The sequence below is a fragment of the Bos taurus genome, chromosome 11 (genome assembly GCF_002263795.3).
Source record: "Bos taurus isolate L1 Dominette 01449 registration number 42190680 breed Hereford chromosome 11, ARS-UCD2.0, whole genome shotgun sequence".
NCBI classification, from domain to species: Eukaryota; Metazoa; Chordata; class Mammalia; order Artiodactyla; family Bovidae; genus Bos; species Bos taurus.
This window is the reverse complement of record NC_037338.1, coordinates 66,924,776-66,949,756: the sequence shown is the minus strand read 5'-3', so window position 1 is coordinate 66,949,756 and position 24,981 is coordinate 66,924,776. Positions and strand designations below refer to the sequence as shown.

The 24,981-nt window shown below is 35.2% G+C and overlaps 1 protein-coding gene across 3 annotated transcripts in view; it reads right to left on the bottom strand.

Moving 5' to 3' along the window:
* APLF (aprataxin and PNKP like factor) overlaps positions 1-24,981 on the bottom strand; it is a 93,459-nt gene that overhangs the window by 8,818 nt on the left and 59,660 nt on the right. For all 3 annotated transcript variants that reach the window (XM_059891126.1, XM_005212845.5, NM_001077874.1), the window contains 2 exons: positions 19,864-19,989; positions 3,861-3,907 (listed from right to left, as the gene is read on the bottom strand). In XM_059891126.1, the coding sequence (XP_059747109.1) occupies positions 3,861-3,907; positions 19,864-19,989 (173 nt within the window). The remainder of the gene's footprint in view (positions 1-3,860; positions 3,908-19,863; positions 19,990-24,981) is intronic.

Below are 24,981 nucleotides of genomic sequence, written 5' to 3'. Positions count from 1 at the left end.
GGCAACCCACTCCAGTGTTCTTGCCTGGAGAATCCCGGGGATGGGGGAGCTTGGTGGGCTGCCGTCTATGGGGTCACGCAGAGTTGGACACAAATGAAGCAACTCAGCAGCAGCAGCATTATAGCTTTTATTGTTTTATTATGGATTAATGACACCCCACCTCAAATTTAACATGTATAACTTAAAAAAAAAAACCAAACCCACAAACTACCTAGTTTTTCCTTCTGATCTCTAAGCTCCTGATAATTTGTACTTTAATTTTCATTCATTCTTATTTCCTTTGATTCATCCCATCCCCCACACCATGGCCAATCACTTGGAAATTCCTCACCACTCTTCTTTCAGAATCTCATTTGTATCAAATCCTGTTTTTCCATTCTCATGGCAACCTAGTTCTGGTCCTTCATTCACCATAAGGTTTCCTCTACTCTAATTTGGACAGCTCATCATTAGTTATTTGTCACCGCAACCACATCTTTGGTTTAGCTTTCAAGAGCTTCTACAATCTGACCTCAAAGCATTCCTCTAGTATCATCCACAGTCAACAGATGGATCATAGATAAAGCAAGACACTTCCAGAAAAACATCTACTTCTGTTTCATTGACTATGCAAAAGCCTTTGACTGTGTGGATCACAATAAACTGTGGAAACGTCTTAAAGAGATGGGAATACCAGACCACCTTACCTGTCTCCTGAGAAACCTGTTTGCAGGTCACGAAGCAACAATTAGAACTGGACATGGAACAACAGGCTGGTTCAAAATTGGGAAAGGAGTATAACAAGGCTGTATACTGTCATCCTGCTTACTTAACTTATACGCAGAGTACATCATAAGAAATGCAGGGCTGGATGAAGAACAAGCAGGAATCAAGATGGTCAGGAGAAATATCAACACTCTCAGATATGAGACGATGTCACCCTAATGGCAGAAAGTGAAGAGGAACTAAAAAGCCTTTTGATGAAGGTAAAAGAGTGAAAAAGCTGACTTAAAACTCAGCATTCAGAATACTAAGATCATGGCATCCAGTACCATCACTTCATGGTAAACAGATGGGACAAAAGCTGAAACAGTGACAGATTTTCTTTTCTTGGGCTCCCAAATCACTGCAGACGGTGACTGTCTGCAGCCACGGAATTAAGAGACACTTGCTCCTTGGAAGAAAAGCTATGACAAACCTAGATGGCATATTCAAAAACAGAGACATCACTTTGCTGACAAAAGTCCTCCTACTCAAAGCTATGGTTTTTCTAGTTAGTCATATACAGATGTGAGAGTTGGACCATAAAGACGGCTGAGCATTGAAGAATGGGTGCTTTAGAACTGTGGTGCTGGGGAAGACTCTTGAGAGTCCCTTGGACTGCAAGGAGATCCAACCAGTCAATCCTAAAGGAAATCAACCCTGAATATTCACTGGAAGGACTGATGCTGAAGCTGAAGCTCCAATACTTCGGCCACATCATGTGAAGAGCCAGTTCATTAGAAAAGACCCTGATGCTGGGAAAGACTGAAGGCAAAAGGAGAAAAGGGCGGCAGAGGATGAGATATTTAAGAGAGCATCACCAACTCAATGGACATGAATTTGAGCAAACTCTGGGAGACAGTAAAGGACAGGGAAGCCTGATGTGCTGCAGTCCATGGGGTCACAAAGAGTCGGACATGACTTAGTGACTGAACAACAAGAGTATCATTCATTCACAGTAACTGCAGAGACTCTCCCTGTCAGTTAAACTGACCCACCTTCGAACTCCAAACACAACTTATTATTTTCTGCCTCAATGTCCTTGACCAACCTATTACTCAATTTGTCTGGGATGTCCTATACCCACCTACCCAAAGCTAAGAAACAAAGATAATTGAAATCCTACCACCTTAAAGACCAACTTTACTTAAAATTCCCTTACTAAGTTACCCTGATAAATCCAAACAAAAAGTACTCCATCTCTTTTCTCCAAGATTGTAGAGCATCTCACCACAAGCACTAGTGGTGAGATGCTAGTTTTCATGTATCTCTGTAGTTCTGTTCACTTGGAAGTCATATAATAAATGAATAAATGCGTGCATAAGTAAATGAATCATTACATAAATGAGCTTAAGATCTGGGTAATGTTAAACTTTAAGGATTTGGGAAATAATAAAAACACATATGTTAGAATTTTATGTCAGATATCACTAAGAAATATAGTGAGACTTATAAAATTTTAAATACCTCAGAGAGTTTAATTTATAGGTTCTATAATAAGAAGAGATATCCTGACTATACTGCCACATGACAACTCTTGAAAGTACATTAAATATATAAGGCTAAACTGTTATATTAAAATATCCTATTTTTTTAAAAAGTATTTTCAATGAAATAAAAATTTTTCTTAAAAACAGTTAAATGTTCTAAAAATATGTTCTTCATTCAGAAGCTGCTTCAATGATAATTCAAAGAGATTTTTCGAAGAAAATTCAGATACTTTTCAACATGCCATATGATGTATATTGACAGTTTTCAGGTAAAAGGTTCCTAGTTCTACAAAGATAAATCTGTCAAATGCTCTTTCATGGGAAAATGCTAAAATTTGTCAATAAAATAGAGTTTTAATCAAATGTTATTATATTATTGTTCAAAATAATATTTTTGAACTTTTGAAAGTTAACTTAACAACCATAAATGCCATAGCTTCAGATACAGCCTCAGTAAGGAAAGTATAACATATAACCTCCATACCATATTAACTGAGATAAAGTAATCATATTTGTGTCTGGAGTATTAAAACACTAAAGTGTGTTTTAATAAGAAAACAGTAAATAGAATTCCCTTGTGGTGAAATTAATTATTTTAATCACTTGGTTTTATCACTTGGTTACAAGTTGGCTGTGTTTATACATATACAAACGCATGTGGGCATAACCTGGATATACAGTTAATTCCCTCACTCTGTGGGCAGAAATACTGATGCATCCAGAAATTTAGGATGCTGAATTGGCCACTGAGTTATATAAATGATATAAAGAAGCCAGAGTTTATTAAAGGGAAAAAATATTAGAGTTCAGAAGCAAAGGAAACAGAAGGCAGAACAGGTTGATGTAAGCAGGACTGATGGTCATTCGATAGTTGTTTCTTTGGTGTTTGTCCCCTACTTCTCTTCCCCTAAAACAATAGTTTCTATTGAGGATCTCTGTGGTTTTGAAGAAAGAGACTCTACTTTGGTTCCAAGGGTAGAACAAACTAATTAGTGGTCACAGTGATTCATTCAAGAATAACAATGTGATTTAAACCAGTTTTTTTTTAAAAAGTTAGTTTCATGACTTTTCCTAATAGCAAGAATCAAAGCCGTTCTCTCTCTCCTTAGGTGTAAACATGGATGCTTATCATCCCAGCTGAATAAGGATGCATATAGTTCCTTGCTGGGGAGAGCAGCCAGTCTTAGGATAAAAATCACTCCTCTAAGGACAGTATGATGGAAGGAAAGTGGGTTATTGGTGACATTATTGACATTATTAATGAGCTGAAGCAACAAATCTTGTCTAATCTAGCCCTATTTCTGGACTTTTCAGTAAAAGAAGTCAATATGCTCTCTTTATCATTCAGGCCAGTTTGAGATTTTGTTTTAAGATACCTGCAAACAAAAGAATTGTTTAACAGATACAAAGAAAAATATATATACACTGTTAGACAATGATTGCAGAAAAAATCTATATAAAAATTTATCATTTTTAAATTTAAGAAAATCATTAAAATCAATAATTCAACAAATTCACAGAAGCAGAGATTTTAAAATACTATTAAAATAAGTGGCAACTGTCTCTAGGTTTAACAAGAGAATCCATCTTAAGGTTTCATTTTGAGTTTCCTGAAGTAAAATCACTTACCTGGAAATGTACTATGTCTATATTCTATCTTGTGCTGGGGATTCTTCCTAAAAAGAAAGAAAGAAACGAAAGAAAGCAAATATAAGGTCAGGTTTGACAATCACTAAAAATGAATAAGACTATTTAAATTAAACTAGAGCACTCACTAAACTACAAATTAGCAATAAGCCTCTTATTGAAAAACATTTGCTTTGTTACTGCCGTTAACTACAGTCACCATGCTGTACAAAGCATCTGCTTTTTAATCACATTTACTGAGTGCCTATTCCATGCCAGGTATAGTGCTGGATGCGAAGTGTGGTGAACCAAAGTTCTTCCCTCTTGACTTCCATTCTACAGAAAGGCAATATGAAACAAATATAATACAATATACTGTATTCTTAAAATGTCACTATCATATATCACATAAAGATATGATGTAAATTAGTATATAAATATATAACTCAAAGTATCAAATTGTGTGTGTGTGTGTGTAATATCTGAAAGGATACTTTTAAGGCTCCTCTAGAATTCAAAACCAAAAGCATACAAGTCATGTCTCTCCAAAGGATACCAATCAACTGTTATGAGAAAATAAGAAAGTCAATATGCATTGAGAAACATATAACAACATATCCCAAAGTCAAACAGAAGCCACTGTTGGAATATCTACTTTTGATTATATATATTGACAATCTCTTCTATCATTTTATTAAACAAATGTTTGGGTACACTGTATACATATAAGACATTCTCCAGATAATGCAAAATTGCCCAGGCAGCAAAACTTCAAAGCATTAACTGGTTCATCATGCTCCACTGGTGGTTACCTTTCTCTCAGGGGACTAACAAAGGAGAGTTGGAAGGGCTGACAACAGACATATGCTGAGATGGACATATGAAGCTGTAGTGAGGATATCGTAAGTTTAAGGGCTTAGGAGGTGGTAAGTAATTAATGCTGGCCATTTGTTCTTTCATCAGTGGTTCAAGAAATAGTCGCAGGGCACTTACTACACGTGAGGCTCTGTGTCAGGTGTCAGTGACATTTCTTATTGCTAATATCTCTTATTTTGGGGTAACTTTTCCTACAATTTGAGCATAAACACAGTACAACAGTGCAACCACACAATTAATTAGGGTCATAACTTAACAGTTTTGAAAAGTGGAGAAAGATTCACCAAAAGATTGTGTGTTTGGGGCAATTAACCCAAATCTGACCGTTTAATGAAAAAGAAACCTCAAGGTTGAAAGAAATAAACTGGACAACTTAAATGTGATGAAGGGAGCGGCAAAAGAACAAAGCTGCCATGATGCTTTGTGGGAAGATCTTTCCTTACTGAACACTCTGGCACAGGTCATTAACTTGTTTAATTCAATCTTTATTAAAGTACAATTAATGTTGGATATCAGGAGAGGTAGAAAAGAAAAATGAAAGAGATTAATACCAGAGGTAGTTTTCATCAATAATCTGGAAAAAATTGCTGATCCTCTGAGATTATTTTTGGTAATATTCTTAAAATCTTTTTGTTATTATTACTGTGGTAAAATAATGGTAACTTTTTTTTTTTAATGTCAAACTAACTACTGAAAAGTAGTTGATTGGTACACAGAAATTCCATATATCCTCACTGAAATTCTTCAAGTGTTAACATTCTACACAGATGCCTCATTATTATCTATCTATAGTCATTTGCGATTTAAAGGCTTTTTCTCCTTCCTTTAATACGTTTGCTTTCAGAAAGCAAGCTGAAAGCAGTCCTATCTTTCCCTGCTTTACCCTGAACAGAACAGGATTACTGAGAAGTTCAATGTGATCTTAATTGTTTGCTACTGGAGTCTCCTTCAAAAGCTGCTTTAGAAACTCTCAAGCATCTAAAAACAAGCACAGAAATGAAATCAAGTGAGTTAATAGAGATAAGTACAGTTTGTGTACCAAATACCAGTTAAAAGACTGCTGACATCAGTTCTCAGGCTAGAAAGACTAAAAAGGAAAAGTATCCTTTTTAAAAGGCCAAATGAAGCCTGGTGGGGACAGGGGTAATGGTTCAACCTTGAAGTTACAGAAGGTAACTTGGGACACATCCACAGCTGCACTCACATACCGATCTACATAATCTAACCTCACATTCGACTTAGGAAAAGGCAAGCCCTTTCAGAATAAATGAACAGGGGGAAAGATTTACACTGGTATATTCCAAAAAAGAAGAACAGAAATAAGTGTTATGAAATTTTGTGCTCAGAAAAGGAAATGATTTTCAGCTCCACGTGCAGATTTTCATCTGCCTTAGAGGGGAAAAGGGTGTTTCTCTGAGGTTTCCTTAACAATTTCTATCCTTTTGTAGGAGAACTTGATACTATTTTCATTAAAAGGCAGGTGTAAGACTGCAGTGTAGACCAGAAGAAACTAGATGTGCTGGTGCTTTTCCACATTTAACTTAGAAGTTAAACTTCCAATTTAAAATAAAAGAATTAATATCAATATTCTGCTAGTTATTTCATTGAAAATGGAGAAAAAATATCCTCTGGGACAGGTTCAAAAGTTTCCTGTTCTAGGGTATTTTCAAATATACTTTACTCTTTCTTGATGATATAACTCACAGGATAGATTTTAATAAAAAAATAAGCCAAAGCAGAAACAAAAATGTATCATCACAGGCAAAAGCATATTCAAAATAAAAACAAATTTTAGATGTTTACATAGCAATTTAAATGTAAAAAAAAATTAAGTATTCTGAATGTTAAATTCCTTAAATTATCCTCTTCATGAAGGTCCCTCATAATCTCGGTCTGTACCTTTATTTGCAGCCCAATCCTTCATTTCTTCTTTGGGACAACAGCTTCTAATTTTTTGCCATTGATAGGCACTTGCTCACAGCTGTTTTGCCAAGAATATTCTTCTAAATCTATACTACTTACCTAAGCACCTTCATCAGGAAAACAACTCTGATAATTCCTGGGTATTATCTCCAGAATACATTGTTCATATCTACTATTTAGTACTCACCACATAATTTCTTATACAGTCATTTAAATTTTCAACACAAATGTGAGTGTGTGTGTGTGTGTGTGTGTGTGCATGTGTATGTATTATCTCATCATCTGTCAAATGAGCTGCTGGAGGTCATGGCTTTTTCTTACATTATAAATATCTTTTACAGCTCCTACAAGAGTACCTTATACGAGGTGGCAGTCAACTATACTTTTCATAAATTACCTATTACAATATAATCAACTCTTTCCATTCAAAGAGTTTTTTTAACTGAGCTTTTACATGAGTATCCAAAATGATGAAATATTTTCTATTTAAGAGGGAAAAAAAGACACCTATTTTTGCTACCTTTACTATTATTTCAAAATGATTATTGAATTTGCAAGAATCATTTGCAATACAAACCAAAGTTTAAAATTCTCATTGGCTGGTACAAAAAACAGTTCCAATCATTTCTAGACTGATGAGTTTTCTTATGTTTTTTTTCTTTTTCTAGTAAATTGTAATCTATGGATCCTGATGTTTTTAGAAGAATATCCTTTGAAAGGCAGTTTTTCTGTTGGATACAAGCCTATTCTCATTTTGTTGAAGAGAATGTTCATGTGCTAAAATTGCTCTGTGCTCACACCTACGAAGTTAATAATCAAAGTACTCACGGAACCTTTTTACACAAACCTAGGACTAAAATGTGTTAGAATTTCCTGCCATTAACAATTCATATTACCTCCCCAGGAAACAATGAAAATCTGACAATCACATTAAGCCGACTCCACTGCAAACAGGTTCCTGAGATATTGATTGCTCAGCATCACAGGACACTTAGCTCTAGTCAATCACTCCAGTCAACAGGAACACAGAGTCCTTCACATACGGTTTAGAAACAAATGCCACAGTGACTTGGACCTGTTCTCATCTGGCCTGTTAAAGTTTAAATCATCAGCATTATGCTGTAGAAGGGGCTCAAGGTTTCGAGATCAGAAGAACCGAGTCTGAATTCAAACTACATTGTTTACTGGTTTTGTGATTTGGGGCAAGTCCTGTGAACAAGTCTCCATTTCCTGATCTGTAAAGCATGGAAAATACTGCCTACCTCACAGAGAGTTGTTTGAAGTATTAAATGAAGTGATGTGCATAAACATTTGTGGACCATTAAGCATTTTACAGGGGTCAGCTATTTTTACAGAAACAAATCAATTTTACTTTAAGATAGGCAACAATGTCTGAAAACTCTATGTAAAAGTTGGCCAGTAAAGTAACTACCAGCTAATATTAAAGAGCTGAATTTTTTCTTCAATAATACACACAATTACTACCCTTGAATATTTCCCCCACCGCACTTCACATATTTATAGAATATTTTATAACATTTGCCCATGCATATCCTATTTTAAAATTTCAGTTATTAATAATACAGCAGAAAGTCTTTTTCATATTACCCTGGGTTAAAGTTAAGTGGCAATACTGTACAGCTCTTTGGGAACATATGAATATCTGAAATAACTTTCAAGGACAATGTAGCAAAATTCCACTCAGGACTATTTCCTAATAGTGATTGGAAATACTTAGAGTTCATTCATAAAAAATTTACATCAACCTTTTTCACAAATAGCATTTTTGTAACTCAGCAGGCCTCAAAATCCTGTTGACATTTTTTTTTAATCTTTGGGTTTTTAAACACAGACATATACACTCATAACTACATCAGGTTTTTATGAGCTGCTATATTTTAAAATACACATTTTACAAAGCATTTGTGGTCTTATGAATGATGTGAATAACAAATATAGATCTGAAGGAAAAACATTCAGAAAGAGAAAATAGAAAACGTCTTCAAATTTGCTAAGGTCCTTACATGGGAACAAGCTAGAGTATGTGGACAAATACAAAAAGCTTGTATAGCTCAACAGGAATGAGGGAGAAGGAAAAGAGTAGGAAATGAAGTCAGAGAAGAACTTGAGCCATGGTAAAGAGTTTTGTGTGAGGCTACTGGACAATTTTGAATAAGAAATCAACATGATATGACATTTTTAGAGAACTGCTCTGATTGCTGTGTGGAAAATGAACTACTTAAAGGCAAGAAAAGAAACAAGGATGTCAGTTAAGAAGCTACTATTGTATGTACACCAGATCAGAGATGACTGCGGCTATGACTAAGATGACTGAGGCAGAGGAATTAAGAAGTGGTCAGGTTCTTAACATATTTTAAAGGCTGAAATGGTAAGAACTATTGATGAGTGATGTGAAGAGAAGAGAAGAATCAAGGTTGCGGTTTGGTTTGGGGCCTTGGTATGAGAATGGTGAAATCATTTACAAAGGTGGAAAACACTTGGGAAAGAGTTGTTTCATGACAAAAATCAACAGTTCTGTGTTGGATATGATAAGTCTGAGCTATTTTACAACCAAGTGGAGGCACTTAAACAAGTGAGTCTGGAGCCACTACACTAAATTAGCTAACCTACGGAGTAAGAGCAGAATAGCAAAGGGAAAGGTTCAGAGAACGGCACCCTGGGGTCCGGCAATAACTACAGGTAGGAAAAAGGAGACAGAAAGAAGACTGAGGAAGAGCAGCCAGGAATGTTAACTGACCTGACTTTATGAACTGGACTATATTTCTCTCTGTTCTAGATTTCCCTACTATTGAATGGAGGCCCCCAGAGCACAAATGTTTCAACCTTCTTGTTTTCATGAGGAACTAAGGCCCAGGAAAATCAAATGGCATGCAAAGTTTTGCTTCACAATTGGCATAACCATAACTAGAACCTAAGTCTGCTAATGTAAAAACCCATTATCTCTCCATCACAGAGATACCTAAAGATTAATTAGGCAGCGATAAGAACAGAATAATCATTTTTATTTTTACTTCCAAAAATTTGATAACTTAATACTAAACTTACCACTTAAAATTTTCAAATGAACCTAAAGTACTGTTTCACATCAACTTTTATAAAATGGACTTTTATAGAAGTCTTTTATGAAAGACTTTTTTATAAAGCATGTCTGATGCTCAATATTCACTCAATGAGTAAACGATGATACTATGCTTTTGTTTTCATTGCAAAATAATTTATCTTACACTAGTGAAATTCAACATTTATTTTAAAACCTAAAGCAAAAACATGAATCCTATGTTTTCAAATATTTAAGTCTCAAATTTAGGAGAAAAAGGAAAATTAAAAATATGATCTTACTGAAAGAGTAAGCCAACATAAAATAAGAGAAACTAGTCAATCTGCTATTTTAAAATCACTACAATTTTACTATCTCTGAAAATGTGTGTATATATATATATGTGCGTGTGTGTGTGTGTGTGTGTGTGCAATTAACTAAATATAACAAAGAAAAACATTTATTAACATATAATCAAATAAAGAAGAAAGAAAAACAAAACCACAGAAGACACTCCAGCACATTTTGTCAAGGCTACATGACACATTACATATCAAGTAGCAATGTTGTTACTACTATTTCTGTTTTGATGCTTTTACTGCTACTTCATTTATACTAAATGAAGTTTAAAAAAAAAAATTGCAGCCATGTCTCCAGGTAAAACTGTGTAACCAGTGATTAACATTTACTCTAAGATACTTTCTTCTAAGACTGTATTCTTAGAGGAAGAGAACATGTGAACATGGCAGGTTACTTCCTCTATATGCAGGTCCTATAAAAATGGGTGATGTTATCAGCTTTGATTATACTTAACTCGACAGCCTGACATGACTGATTCTGGGAATCTCAACTATATGGCAATTAGAGTTTCCCTACGAAAACCCATTTATTTTGCCTCAAATAATATAGTATGAATTTATACTAAATACACATGTTCCTATTTTTATTAAGCAGCTTCTAAAAATCAGTATTTTGTAGTTTAAGGTGTACATTTGCATACATGATTAGGATAACACTGCAAAACCAAACAAAAGAAAATACTGCAATAACTTGGAAAACTTTGAAAATAAAAGAGAAAATAGCAAAAGATTTTGTATGATAGTTGGGTTTCCCTGGTGGCTCAGCTGGGAAAGAATCTGCCTACAGTGCAGGAGACCTGGGTTTGATCCCTGGGTTGGGAATATCCCCTGGAGAAGGGAACAGCTACCCACTCCAGGATTCTGGCCTGGAGAGTTCTATGGACTGTATAGTCCATGGGTCGCAAAGAGTCAGACATGACTGAGCGACCTTCACTTTCACTTATATGATAGTTAAAAATCTGGATCAGCAAATAACAAAAGATAGTAATTTTAACATCAAATATATCCTTTTTAAAATGAATTATGCTTGTGGCAAAAACATTGTGTTCTTTCACAGCATACAGATCATGTCACAGATTCATTATAATGAGAACACTTCTATGGTGACTGATACACTTCCTTACGTCATCCCTCTTAGAAGGTATTACAATTTTTTTAAAAAAGTGGAGCTTTGGCTTGTGGAAAATATGAAGGTACCAACACTTTCATTCGTATAATACATGCCTTCCTAAGGTTTTGTAAATCTAAGGCAATATATGTAAGTTTGACTTTACATGTTGATACTAAGCTGGTTGAAGATGGATTCTGCTCATTTTAGTGTATATGCATTTTAAGTTTAGTGCTTAATTTAACAAATAAAAACAGGAGTAATACATTGCATAAAATCCTATTATGCACCAGAGGAAGTGAGTCAGTGGCAAGCACAGCAATCACTGGGTTATCCTGGACAATAAGTGTCTAATTTAGACAAGTACCTTAAGCTAATCAAATGCATTAAACTGAACGAGTCTTCTGACAAATTGCAGCAGATAGCACAAAAGGGAAAAAATCAGTTAAATGGGCAAGATATTGAAAATGATACCATGAACTAGTTCCTTCAAATTATCAATTTTCAAGCTGATTTAATTCTGTTATATTTTTAAAAGTACAATGTCAAAGAAAATGTTAATAACGCCTATAGTTTTAGGAAAAAATAAAATTTAACAATTAAGGATGGTTTTTTTCAACATCAACTTCCTATATTATATGGGAATTTTTATTTTTTACTACATAATATATTTATTAACATGTGATCCATATCTGTCTTACTCATTGAATGAAATATCTGAAAATTAAGTACATCCATCTACATACAGTTTTATGTTTTTATATTTGCTCTATAGTGATAAAAACTTTGACCACAGATGACAATACTTGCAAATACAAAACAATACCACATAAATGTAAGTAGCTGATGCAGTATAACATTAAGATTATTTAGTGTAGAATACAACATTTGAGATCACCTAGATTTACCAACAAGAAACTGACTTGGACTCATTCAAGGGATTAGAAGGTAAGACTGAGAAGCAAACAAATTAAAAACCAACCTAATATTTCACTTGAGGGAATACTTGTTTTTTACCTGAGAATAATTCTTATCCTGTTTTGTGAAGGCAAATTTTTAAAGATAAAAAGCAAAGATATTTTAGCTCATGAATTTCACCTCTTTCAAATGTATCAACCATCACAGAGTACAGGCATATTACAACTTTACTTTTAGAACACATATATTGATATATATTTACTTTTCTAAATATAATAATTTCTGGCTGATTTTGTGCTTTATGATCAGTGAGGCTTCAATATTTTTCTTCTGTGGCGACAGGAAAAATCTGACATGCATTTACATAAAAACTCTTTTAAGCAAGCTAAATTAGAACATCTTTCTCATTCTGAGTCAACAGGCTTATAGTCTCACACTGCTGAAATAAACATCTAGACCCAAGATGGAGCTGCTTCTGCCTAGGGTGCCATGCCAGCAAACTGCAAGTTAAGGTAACTTTCAGGTCCCTGTGAATGCTCTGCCTGATCAGAGACACAGTGGGTCCAATCAGCCAATCCCCACAGGCCAAACCAACTCTGGGCTCTATATCTATTTCCTTGTTCCTTTTCACCCCAAACAAGGTTGACTGTGTAGCCCCAGACAGTCAGATATTTTCTCTTTTTCTCTACCTTGTTCTTTATTCTTCATCCTTTAACAGCTTCCTGTCTTCTGCCCTATTCGCACTTCTCCAAATGGAGACTGCTTCATGAAGTGTTAAATAAAGTTAATTTGTATCATCCAAATTGTCTTCTTTAAATCATTTTTTAACAGCATGAAATGTGTGTGAGGCCAAAAAAACCCAATAGTTTATTCTTGCAAATCAAGATTGTTAAAGAACAAACGGTTCATAATACTGTATCAATTTAGTTATCAATTTAGCAATGATACAAAATGAATCTACTAGATCCTGTTTTCTGCCTAACTAAAATTATAATGTAACAAGAAAGGGTATACAAATATATATCATGCTTCTACAATCTGGTTTCTAGGATCTTGTTGATTTGAAAAATTCACAATTTCTTCAATCAAAGTACTTTATCTGGTTTTTTCTTTTTTTCAGCTCCAAAATATTATTTTGCCATTGGGCTAAAAAGACAAAGACTAGCAATACTTTAGAAGCCATGACTAGCCACGGTGGAATCAGGCCACAGCACAGAGAAAGGCTGAACTGGAAGAGAGAAGAAACTTGGTTTTGAGCTCACTAGCTTTGGCATCTTATGCAACTAACTTAACCTTTCTTAGTCTCCATTCCCTTATCTGTAAAACAATAGTCAGAGTAAGTGATAACATCTAACATTCTCCAAGAGTCTCTCTAAACTGTAATTAAAATTAATGAGGGAAAAAAACTTAAGATTTTATCTTCAAGTAGAAACAAGGACACCAAGCAGCTCAACAGCTAAAGAAGAAAAGCACAATGTTCATACATATAAATATATTTAGATACAGACATGAAAGTTTTTGCTATTACATGTGAGTCACTGGCCTCTGAGTAATTTCTCTTGACTACTCCCTACTCTGTCCCCATTTAAAGTGATTGATGAAATAAAGGGTGATGAAAGAAAGGCTGCAATTTTTTTACATCATTATTCTTAGCAAGGCTTTGCATTTTGTTTTTATTCTCCTAAAGAATAGGCATACTGCATTCTACTTCTGAAAAGGGTGTAGGACATCATGGCAGACAAATACTCTTGTTTTAACAACTGGGGCGGAGGGGAAACAACCCTGATATATTGTTAAAAAATTATTTATGAGAGAATTGTGGGAACAATGAGAATTTTATATTATCTAAAATTCCAAAGAGAAAAAGTCCTTCTTAGGGGAACTGACAATAACTCGTGCTTCTCTTCCGAAGAGAGCTTTGACAATTCTTAGCACAGGCTAAGGATAAGATTTGGACCAAATGGAGGCACACTATTTGAGGACAGAGAAACTAGTAGAGCTTATCATGGTCTCACGGGGTTGTCACCACAACAGTCTAGAAACTCAGGGAATTCCAAACACAAGGCAGATTTTTCCCATGAAATATTTGCTGAGTTCCTAGGAGCTCTGAGAGGCTTAAGGTCCGAATTTGAATTTTGAAAAATGCAGAGTAAAATTTCTAACCCAGGTAGTATCTCAGAGACAAAGTACCACTAGAAGGAAGAGATCTGTAACAAACACATAACTAGTCTCTAACCAACAATTATTAGGAAATGCAAGGGAATATAATGAATGACAATCTGGTAATGCAGTCAGCTAAATCCTGACTAAGGGATGGATACTCCTCAAAACAAAAGTCAGCTTTCTTCAACAAACGCATTGCAAGGAAAAGAGAAATCTATTAATTAAATAACTTAAGAAAAATGGCCACTTTTTGTCATAGATGGACCTTAACTGGATCCTGATATGGAGAAACAAAAGGAGGGAAAAAATGAGACTATAAGGAAACTGGGATACCTGACAGAATATCTAAGACAACTATGGATAAAATGGGATGAAAAAGATACAATGACTTCAACATAATCTAGGAGTAGGGATAAGATGGAGGGAAAGGTGGTATGTATGAAAAAATACTGGCCATGACTTGATAATTATTGAAAATGAGTTACAGCTTCATTGGAACTTATTCTACACTCCCCCCCCACTTGTGTATACATATAAAATCCTGCATTACAAAAGTTTTTTAAAAATGAAAAGGTCTATTATCATAGTGCCACAAATTATGACATGAGTTGTGAAAGCTGTTTTGTTCCAAAATATAGACAGACATAAATGCATTTGTTCTACAAGCAATCTCACTCAACATTGCTTCATCAGTCCTTGATATTTAATGATTCTTTGGGAAATGTTTGTTGAATAAGTGGGAGCAACGAATTAGTTACTTCAAGGTTGTGTGTGTGTGTCTGTGTGTATGCATGTGTATGCAAGTGTGTGAAACTTCCCTGATTAGTAATGATACTGAGTGTTTTTTCATAAGTTTATTCATTCTAGATGTTCTTTTGGGCAAAAAACCTGTATATGTCACTAAGAGAAAAACAATAGCAATTTATAAGTCTACTTTCAGGATACAGAACAGTAGGATATAAGTCTGTTGTCAATTATGTCACTGTAAATATCTTTTTCTCACTCTGTGGCTTATTTGTATTTATTAAAAATAAATAAATTATTTTAATTTTAATGCAGTAAATAATTGTTTTCCATTTTAATTACTGACTTTTTATTGAAATTAAGTGATTCAATTTTATATATTTTTTTTCAGATTCTTTTCCATTATAGGTTATTATAAGATATTGAATATAGTTATCTGTGCTACACAGTAAATCTTTGTTGTTAGTTACTACTTCATATATCTTGTCTTAGGAAACAACTCCTACTTTGGGATTGTGAAATTATTCTCTTTTATAAATCTTTAAAACTTTATTGTTTTCTTTCACATTTAGTTTTATGATCCATCTGGAATTCAGGTTTTGACTATGGTGTGAATTTTCTTTTTTTCGTTAAACACTTGTATCCCAATAAAATTAACTGAAAAAATTCACTCTTTTCTCACTGCCTGAGATGACTCTTTTCATGAACATGTCACCTGTGTATGCAGAGGTTTGTTTTTGGGTTCTATTCTGCTCTGGCCTTCTTACTTTATCTTTGAGCATATACTGACCTATCTTAATTACAGTAACTGTATAACAAGTTCTGCCAACTTTTTTTTTTTTTTTAATTGGAGGCTAATTACTTTACAATATTCTAGTGATTTCTGCCATACATGGACATGAATCAGCCATGGGTGTACATGTGTTCCCCATCCTGAACCCCCTTCCCCATCCCATCCCTCAGGGTCATCCCAGTACACCAGCCCTGAGCACCCTGTCTCATGTATTGAACCTGGGCTGTCTGCCAACTTTCTTATTTAATATTGTCTTGGCAATTTTGGGCCCACTGCCTATTCATATAAATTTTAGAATCACATCATAAATTTGTATACAAAAACTTTTGTGATTTTGAATGGCCTTGCATACAAATCACTTTTGGGGGAAATTGCAATTTAAACAATATTGAGTCTTCTAATTGTGATAATTTCAGTCTTTATATATATTAGGCTTTTATAACAAATTTTTTCTTTCACATCTTTTATTAGATTTATTCCTAGGAACTTGATACTTTTTGATGCTATTATAAATAAAATATTTCAAGTTTATTTTCATAATTGTTGACTGAAATATAAAAATATAATTGGCCTTGTATATTGATATTTATATCAAACAATCTTGCTAAGAACTTATTAATACTTACAATTCATTAGAGACTATTTTGCATTTTCTATCTCTATAATCAAAACTATTTGTCGACAATAAAAGTTTTACTTCTCCTTTCCAATCCTTATCCATTTCCTTTTTTTGGTTCATTATACTATCTTGATCACTAGGAAAACATTGAATAACATTAGTAAGAAAAGGCATTCTTGTCTTATTTCTGTTATCAGAAAGAAATGTTGAATATCTCACTTCTAAGTAGAAATTTGTTGTAAACTTTTTTATAGATAACCTTTTATTATATGAAAGACATTTCCTTCTGTTCCTACTTTAAAATGAATTATCATAAATGAATGGTCAGTTTTTTAAAACACCTACTGAAACAATTATATGATTTTATACTTAGTGTGATATGATTTTCTATTTAGTCTGATGTATAGTAAATTAATTACTTTTTAATATTAAAGCAAGCATTCCTTGAATAAAACCAATTATTTAATTCACTTAATGAATCTGTTTTTTTTTAATTTACATCTAAGATACAACCAGTCCATTCTAATGGAGATCAGTCCTGGGTGTCCTTTGGAAGGAATGATGCTAAAGCTGAAATTCCAGTACTTTGGCCACCTCATGTGAAGAGCTGACTCATTGGAAAAGACTCTGATGCTGGGAGGGATTTGGGAGCAGGAGGAAAAGGGACGACAGAGGATGAGATGGCTGGGTGGCATCACGGACTCAATGGACGTGAGTTTGAGGGAACTCCGGGAGCTGGTGATGGACAGGGAGACCTGGTGTGCTGCGATTCATGGGGCCACAAAGAGTCGGACACGACTGAGCGACTGAACTGAACTGAACTGAAGATCAAAAGTAAGTTTTCATTCTTATATTATTCTTGCTGGGTTTCTGTATCATAATATAAGTCGGGGAATATATTCTCTTTTACCTTTTTTAGAATATTAACACTCTATATAAAAATTGAGTATTTCTTCGTTAAGTGCTGGTGAAAGTGAAAGTGTTACTCGCTCATTCATGTCCAACTCTTTGGAGCCCCATGGACTGCAGCCTGCCAGGCTTCTCTATCCATGGAATCCTCTAGGAAAGAACACAGGAGTGGGTTGCCATTCCCTTCTCAGGGGTTCTTCCCAATCCAGGGATTAAACCCAAGTCTCCTGCATCGTAGGCTGATTCTTTACCATCTGAGCACCCAGGGAATTAGCCATTAGCTATTAAAGTCATATGGACTTAGAATTTCTTTAATGGAAGCCTGTTATTTTTATATACAATTTTTCTAATGGTACAGGATTATCCCATTTTCTTTCTTTTCTTGTATCTTTTCTACAAGTTGTATTTTCTACAAATTTGGTCATTTCTCCTAAATTTTCATATTTATTGACATAGTTGATGACAACATAGTCATTATTATCTGTAGGATGCTCTGCTGGAATGGAACACTTAATTTTCAAATGGTAAGGTACAAGCTTTTTGATTTTTCTTCCAGCCTCAGAAACTTACTCTGCTTTCTTATTGAAAACCAAGTCACAGAAATAGTAACAATTTCAAAAAGGCCAGCGGGTTCAGTTACCCATATTCGAAAATCACCTAAGAAAAATAGCTATCTAGAATTACAGCTCTCCAAGAATGGAATCCTACTTCTTTCCTTGGTGGTTTCATTTATTTCAAGTTCATTCATTCATTAAACAAAGTTTCAGATAGAAAAGTACTTACTGTCAAGGAACTTACATGGCCAGGAGGAGAAGCCAATCCAGGAAAGAACCAACATAGCCTCATGAGATAAATTCCACTGTGCATGACACAAACGAGCACCAGACGCTATGGAAGGAGGGAGGGGGGGTACTGTTTTCTTTGAGGGTTGAATTTCACATGTTCACAAGAACGGCGGAGTGGTTGGAGTTGAGGGAGCAGAGATAACATCCTGAAATGATTTATGTCAAACTAAGGAGTCACTAGTAAAGTAATGCTCAAAATTCTCCAAGCCAGGCTTCAGCAATACGTGAACTGTGAACTTCCAGATGTTCAAGCTGGTTTTAGAAAAGGCAGAGGAACCAGAGATCAAATTGCCAACATCCGCTGGATCATCGAAAAGGCAAGAGAGTTCCAGAAAAACACATCTATTTCTGCTTTATTGACTATGCCAAAGCCTTTGACTGTATGGATAACATTAAACTGTGGAAAATTCTGAAAGAGACGGGAATACCAGACCACCTGACCTGCCTCTTGAGAAACCCGTATGCAGGTCAGGAAGTAACAGTTAGAACTGGACATAGAACAACAGACTGGTTCCAAATAGGAAAAGGAGTACGTCAAGGCTGTATATTGTCACCCTGCTTATTTAACTTCTATGCAGAGTACATCATGAGAAATGCTGGGCTGGAGGAAGCACAAGCTGGAAGAAATATCAATAACCTCAGATATGCAGATGACACCACCCTTATGGCAGAAAGTAAAGAAGCACTAAAGAGCCTCTTGATGAAAGTGAAAGAGGAGAGTGGAAAAGTTGGCTTAAAGCTCAACATTCAGAAAACTAAGATCATGGCATCTGGTCCCATCACTTCACAGCAAATAGATGGGGAAACAGTGGAAACAGTGGCTGACTTTATTTTGGGGAGCTCAAAAATACAACACTTACTCCTTGGAAGGAAAGTTATGACCAACCTAGACAGTATATTAAAAAGCAGAGACATTACTTTGTCAACAAAGGTCCATCTAGTCAAGGCTATGGTTTTTCCAGTAGTCATGTATGGATGTGAGAGTTGGACTGTGAAGAAAGTTAAGCGCAGAAGAATTGATGCTTTTGAATTGTGGTATTGGAGAAGACTCTTGAGAGTCCCTTGGACTGCAAGGAGATCCAACCAGTCCATCCTAAAGGAGATCAGTCCTGGGTGTTCATTGGAAGGACTGATGTTGAAGCTGAAACTCTAATACTTTGGCCACCTGATGTGAAGAACTGACTCATTTGAAAAGACCTTGATGCTGGCAAAGATTGGGGGCAGGAGAAGGGGACAACAGAGGATGAGATGGTTAGATGGCATCACTTATTCAATGGACATTGGTTTGGGTGGACTCTGGGACTTGGTGATGGACAGGGAGGACTGGTGTGCTGCGGTTCATGGGGTTGCAAAGAGTCGGATATGACTGAGTGACTGAACTGAACTGAAGGAGTCTGGATAGAATGTATAATGGGGTAGCATTGACAGTTTTTAAATTATCTGATTTGCAGTGTTATAAAGTCAGGAAAATTTTCAGGCATTTCTAATGTTAATAATTTCAAAAATTTAGAATTCTCTAAAGGAAATAATATAATTCTACCTAGTAATAAAATAAAAACCTAATACCTATGGAAGCTTAAAAACTAAAAGTTAAAGGCTTGAGATGAGAAGCTTACCTGTAGTTTCTCCTGAGTAAGTTAACAGAGATTAAACAGAAAAGCAATGTAATCAAACATTTTAGGTTTACAAACCTATAACAAGATGCTCCATAGGGACATTCAGGTCGGTCATCAGCTTCATCTTGACACGTGATGTTTACACCTCCATAATCACTATCACCAGGGTGACTGAAGTGTTGAAAATGGACAGGATTTTTCCTATGAGAGTGACAAACATACTGTCAGAAAAAATAATTAATAGGGTATACCAGATTTCTAGATAAACTAGAAAACATAATAGCATATAGCAGAAAATCAAATAATACACATCAGATTATTCCAGAGCATGAACAACTAACATTACATTGTTAAAAATAAAGCTCATGATAACTAGTCAGTGCAGAACCCTAATAATAGCAAAATTAATTTCTGGTGACATGGAAAAAACCATGATTGCAAACATTACTTTAAATAGGATATATATAACAGACTATGTTGACTAATATATATGTAGGATAAAAGTATTATAAGCACATATAGCTTTTAAGGGTTTTCCTGGTGGCTCAGATGCAAGAATCCACCTGCAATGCAGAAGCCCCATGTTCAATCCCTGGGTCAGGAAGATCCCCTCGAGAAGGCATTGGCAACCCACTCCTGTATTCTTGCCTGGAAAATCCCAGGGACACAGGAGCCTGATGGGCTACAGTCCATGGGGCTGCAAAGAGTAGGACATGATTGAGTGACTGAGAACATTTAATCTATTAGAAACTAAAAATGAGAAATTTTTAAAAATATATTCACTTTAAAATAGCAGTAAACCCTTTACACATTATCATAAAAAGCAAATCTTAACATAAATACCTATCTTCCAAAAAAAAAATTGATGGAGACACTGTTTTATACTTCAGAAATTTCTTTAATATCTGGCTTAACGGAGGGCATTTGGATTCTCCTATCTGCTTCTGCATTCAATCATTAACACAAATCATAAGCCATAAGCCTCTGGGAAATTCTACTGTACACTTGTGAGTGAGAAAATCAGAGTAGAAAGGCATATATGAACAATGGTTATGCATATATGCACAATGGTTATTATGAAAATGGTTTGGCCCAACAGTTTTCCTAAAAGCATCTTGGGGACCAGGCCCTGAAAGGGCCTCTGGACCATACTTTGAGAAGCAATGTTATAAAACAGTATATTAGTTAAGAATCTGCCTGCAATGTGGGAGACACGGGTTTGATCCCTGGGTTGGGAATATTCCCTGGAGGAGGGTATGGCAACCCACTCAAGTATTCTTGCCGGGAGAATCCCATGGACAGCGGAGCCAGGCAGGCTGCAGTCTATGGGGTCACAAAGAGTCGGACATGACTGAAGCGACTAAATACAGCACAGCACAGAATTTAGTGAAGCTAATTTATCAACATAAGTTGGAAAAGTGGTTGGGACAAAAGAATGAAGATGTCTCAGAGGAAGAAACACCAGCAAAAATCTTCACATTAAAGAAATTATCAGAGATATTTTACTATGAAAGATAAAATACTGGAAGCTAAGGAAAACTTCAAAAGGTATATAACAATTTTTTTTTAATTTGTAGCACACCAGGCTCTTCTGTCCATGGGGTTTCCATGGACAAGAATGCAGGAGTGGGTTGCCATTTCCTCCTCCAGGGGCTCTTCCCAACCCAGGAATCAAACCCGAGTCTCCTACTTGGCAGGCAGATTCTTTACAATGAGCCATCTGGGACACCCCAATTAGCTCAGGCATAGAGATGATCTTTGTTTCATATAATAAGTTATGTGAAGAGAATGGGACAAGTACTGTTCAAACTACTCTTGATATATTGTTTTTACAAAGAAATAAAACATCTTAGTTCCAAAAAAAAAAGTATATTAGTTTCATCTGTACTTGAATTAAAATGGAAATATATAGTATGTACTTCTTTGAGAATGACTTTTTATGTTTATATTATTACTCCATACTGTTTCATATAACAACAGTATACGTTTATTACTGTGCAATGGTCCACTGTATGATTTTTTTGTCCATTCAATGAAGATGCCAAGACCATTCTAAAAGGAAAGAATACTCTTTTTAAAAAGACAAATGGTGCTGGGAAAACAGGATATTCACATGCAAAAGAATGAAGTTGGACCCTTCGCTCACGCTATATACAAAAGCAACTTAAAATGTATCCAAGACATAAAAATATGACCTATATAAAACTTTTAGAAGAAAATGGGAGAAAGCTTCAAGACATTGGATTTGTCAAAGATTTCCTGCCAAATGCAAAGGCAAGAAATGTAAAACTAGGCAAACTGGACTACATCAGAATTTAAATTTTCTTTGCATCTAAGGATGCAATTAATAAAATCAACAGGCAACCTACAGAATGGGAGAAAATATTTACAAGTCATGTACCTAATGAGTGGTCAATAATTAGAATATATACAAAATTTGTACCACTCAATGACCAAAAAAAAAACCTTGAATAACAAATGAGCAAAGGAAAGTCTATAATCCAAAGAAATTTCTATTCAATACACAAATGAGCAATAAGAAAAGATGCTCAAAATCAGTAATCATTACAGAAATGCAAATCAAAATCACAATGTATCATGCTTAATATCCATTAAAATGATCACCACCAAAAACCCAGAAAATAGCAAGTGTTGTTGAGAAAGTGTAACACTTTGAGTATTGTTGGCAGCAAATGTAACAAGTGTGGAGAAACTGTAATGCTTTGTGCACTGCTGGTAGAAATATAAAATGGTATATCTGCTATGGAAGATAGTATGATGGTACCCTGCAAAATTAAAAATAGAATTGATCCAGCAATTTAACTTCTTTATTTATATCCAAAAATAAATGAAAGTAGGATCTCAAAGAGTTGTTTTCATACCAAAGTTCACAGCAGCATTATTCACAATAGCCAAGAAATGGAAGCACCCCAAATGTCCATTGAAAGATGAATGGATAAACAAGGTATATACATAAAATTGAATATGATTCAGCCTTAAAAAGAAGAGAAATTCTGACTCATGTTACAATATAGATAAACTCTGAAGACCTACATAAAGAGTCAATTCTGACTCTTGAGACCTCATGGACTATACAGTCCATGGAATTCTCTAGGCCAGAACATTGGAGTGGGTACCCTTTCCCTTCCCCAAGGTATCTTCTTAACCCAGGGATCAAACCCAGGTCTCCCACATTGCAGGTGGATTATTTACCAGCTGAGCCACAAGGGAAGCCCAAGAATAATGGAGTGGGTAGCCTATCCCTTCTCCAGCAGATATTCCCAACCCAGGAATTGGACTGGGGTCTCCTGCATTGCAGGTGGATTCTTTACCAACTGAGCTATTTATTAGGGAAGCCCACATAAAGTTAAGACAGTCACGAAATAACAAATATGGTATTCTTCCACTTATGTAACTATAGCCAAAATTTACTTGTTTTAATCCCTGACCACTTCGGTACTATTTTCATATATTTTAATTTCACAAATATGTTACATAACACAAAAGTTATTAGTGCTTTATACAGTCATATTCAATTTTATTATGCTTCTATTTTTCCTTCCTGAATGTCTATAACTTCCATACAGGGTCTCTCCTGCTTGGCAAATACTAAACTCCATTGTTGTTGCCCAAGCTCCATGAGACTGCCCAAAGCTCTGCCTGTTCTCTTAGCCCTCAGCATGAAACATTAAAAATTTGTCAAATGTCACAAGGGAAAAAGAAGCCTTAAAGTGTGACTGCCTCTAATGTTCTCAAACATGTGTGTTCAGCTTTGCTAGTTGTTCTCAGTGGGAGGTTTGGTCCTCAGTGAGACACTGCACATGTATTAGAGATAAAAACCTTATTTTATATACTATTAACTCATAATTTTTATGTTCTTATTCAGATAAAACTATTTTAATTAAAGCATTAATTTCTTACATGCTAATAACAGATCTTTCAATTTCTGTCCAATTTTTAAAATAAGTTTACTAATGGAACCATATGCTATTAAACAAAAAAACTACATGACCCCAGAAGAACAAAAGCTTTCAAAACAAGTTTTTTGGAAACAACAGTTTCTACAAAGTTAAATGCTGTTTTGTTGTTTTCAGTTTCTCAAAGGATTGAAAGAAGATGTGACTGCTTTAGACAAGGCTGAACTTGATGTGTCTGTGATATAAACAGTGATTATCTGGATCTAAAATTTAGTACAGAAATCTCTGTTGGAGATACAGACTTGGGAGTTAATAGCATAACATCAAGGGGTTGAATAAGACTTCTCTTGAGCAATAATTTTCTATTATGACAGAACATGTAAATAATCGGTGGTGGTGATGGTGTAGTTGCTAAGTCGTGTCCTACTCTTGTGACCCCATGGACTGCAGCCAGCCAGGTTCCTCTGTCCATGGGATTTTCCAGGTAAGAATACTGGAGTGGATTGCCATTTCCTTCTCCAGGGGATCTTCCTGACCCAGGAATCAAACCCGAGTCTCCTGCATCACAGGCAGATTCTTTACCTAATGAACTATGATATTAAATATCAGATCTAACATCACACATTAGAAACTGTACTAGGAAAACAGTTGTGTAGGATAGAAGCTGAGCAATGTAGGGAAGAACAGGCATATCAGAAAAGGATGCAAAAAGGAACTGAACGAGTCTTTCAGCAGGACAAAAGGGAGGAAAAGGGATCAGCGCATCCAAAGGACACAACAACAGCCTGACGGCATGGTGCGTCTGAAGAATCACTGGCAGTTCAGGGCCTTCTGGACTCTGCTAAGAAATCCAGCCTTTAGACACTGAAGGATTCTGTAAAAGAGAGTAATACTGTCAGATTTTTTTCTCTCTTCTTTTTTATCTTTGTTTTTATTTTCTCAGTCAGATCATTCAGTCAAGAATGAGGAAGAAATCTGAACCTAGGGAAAGTGTGGAGACTTGGGAGATTATTTACTAGCTCCAGAGGAATCATGGCATGAGCTGAAGCAGTGGCATTGAGGCTAGAAAAAAGATACATTTAACTGACTGCTATGATATACATATATAACAAGAACTCAATGTAGGGTTTTTTTTCCCCTTTATTATAAATATAAGTGTTCAGTCTTCCAGATTTCAGTTGCAAATATTTCATGGGTATTAATTATGTATATCAAAATGAGTGAAAAAGTAAAAAAATATTCACAAGCTATGACTGATTAATGTGTCATCATCAAG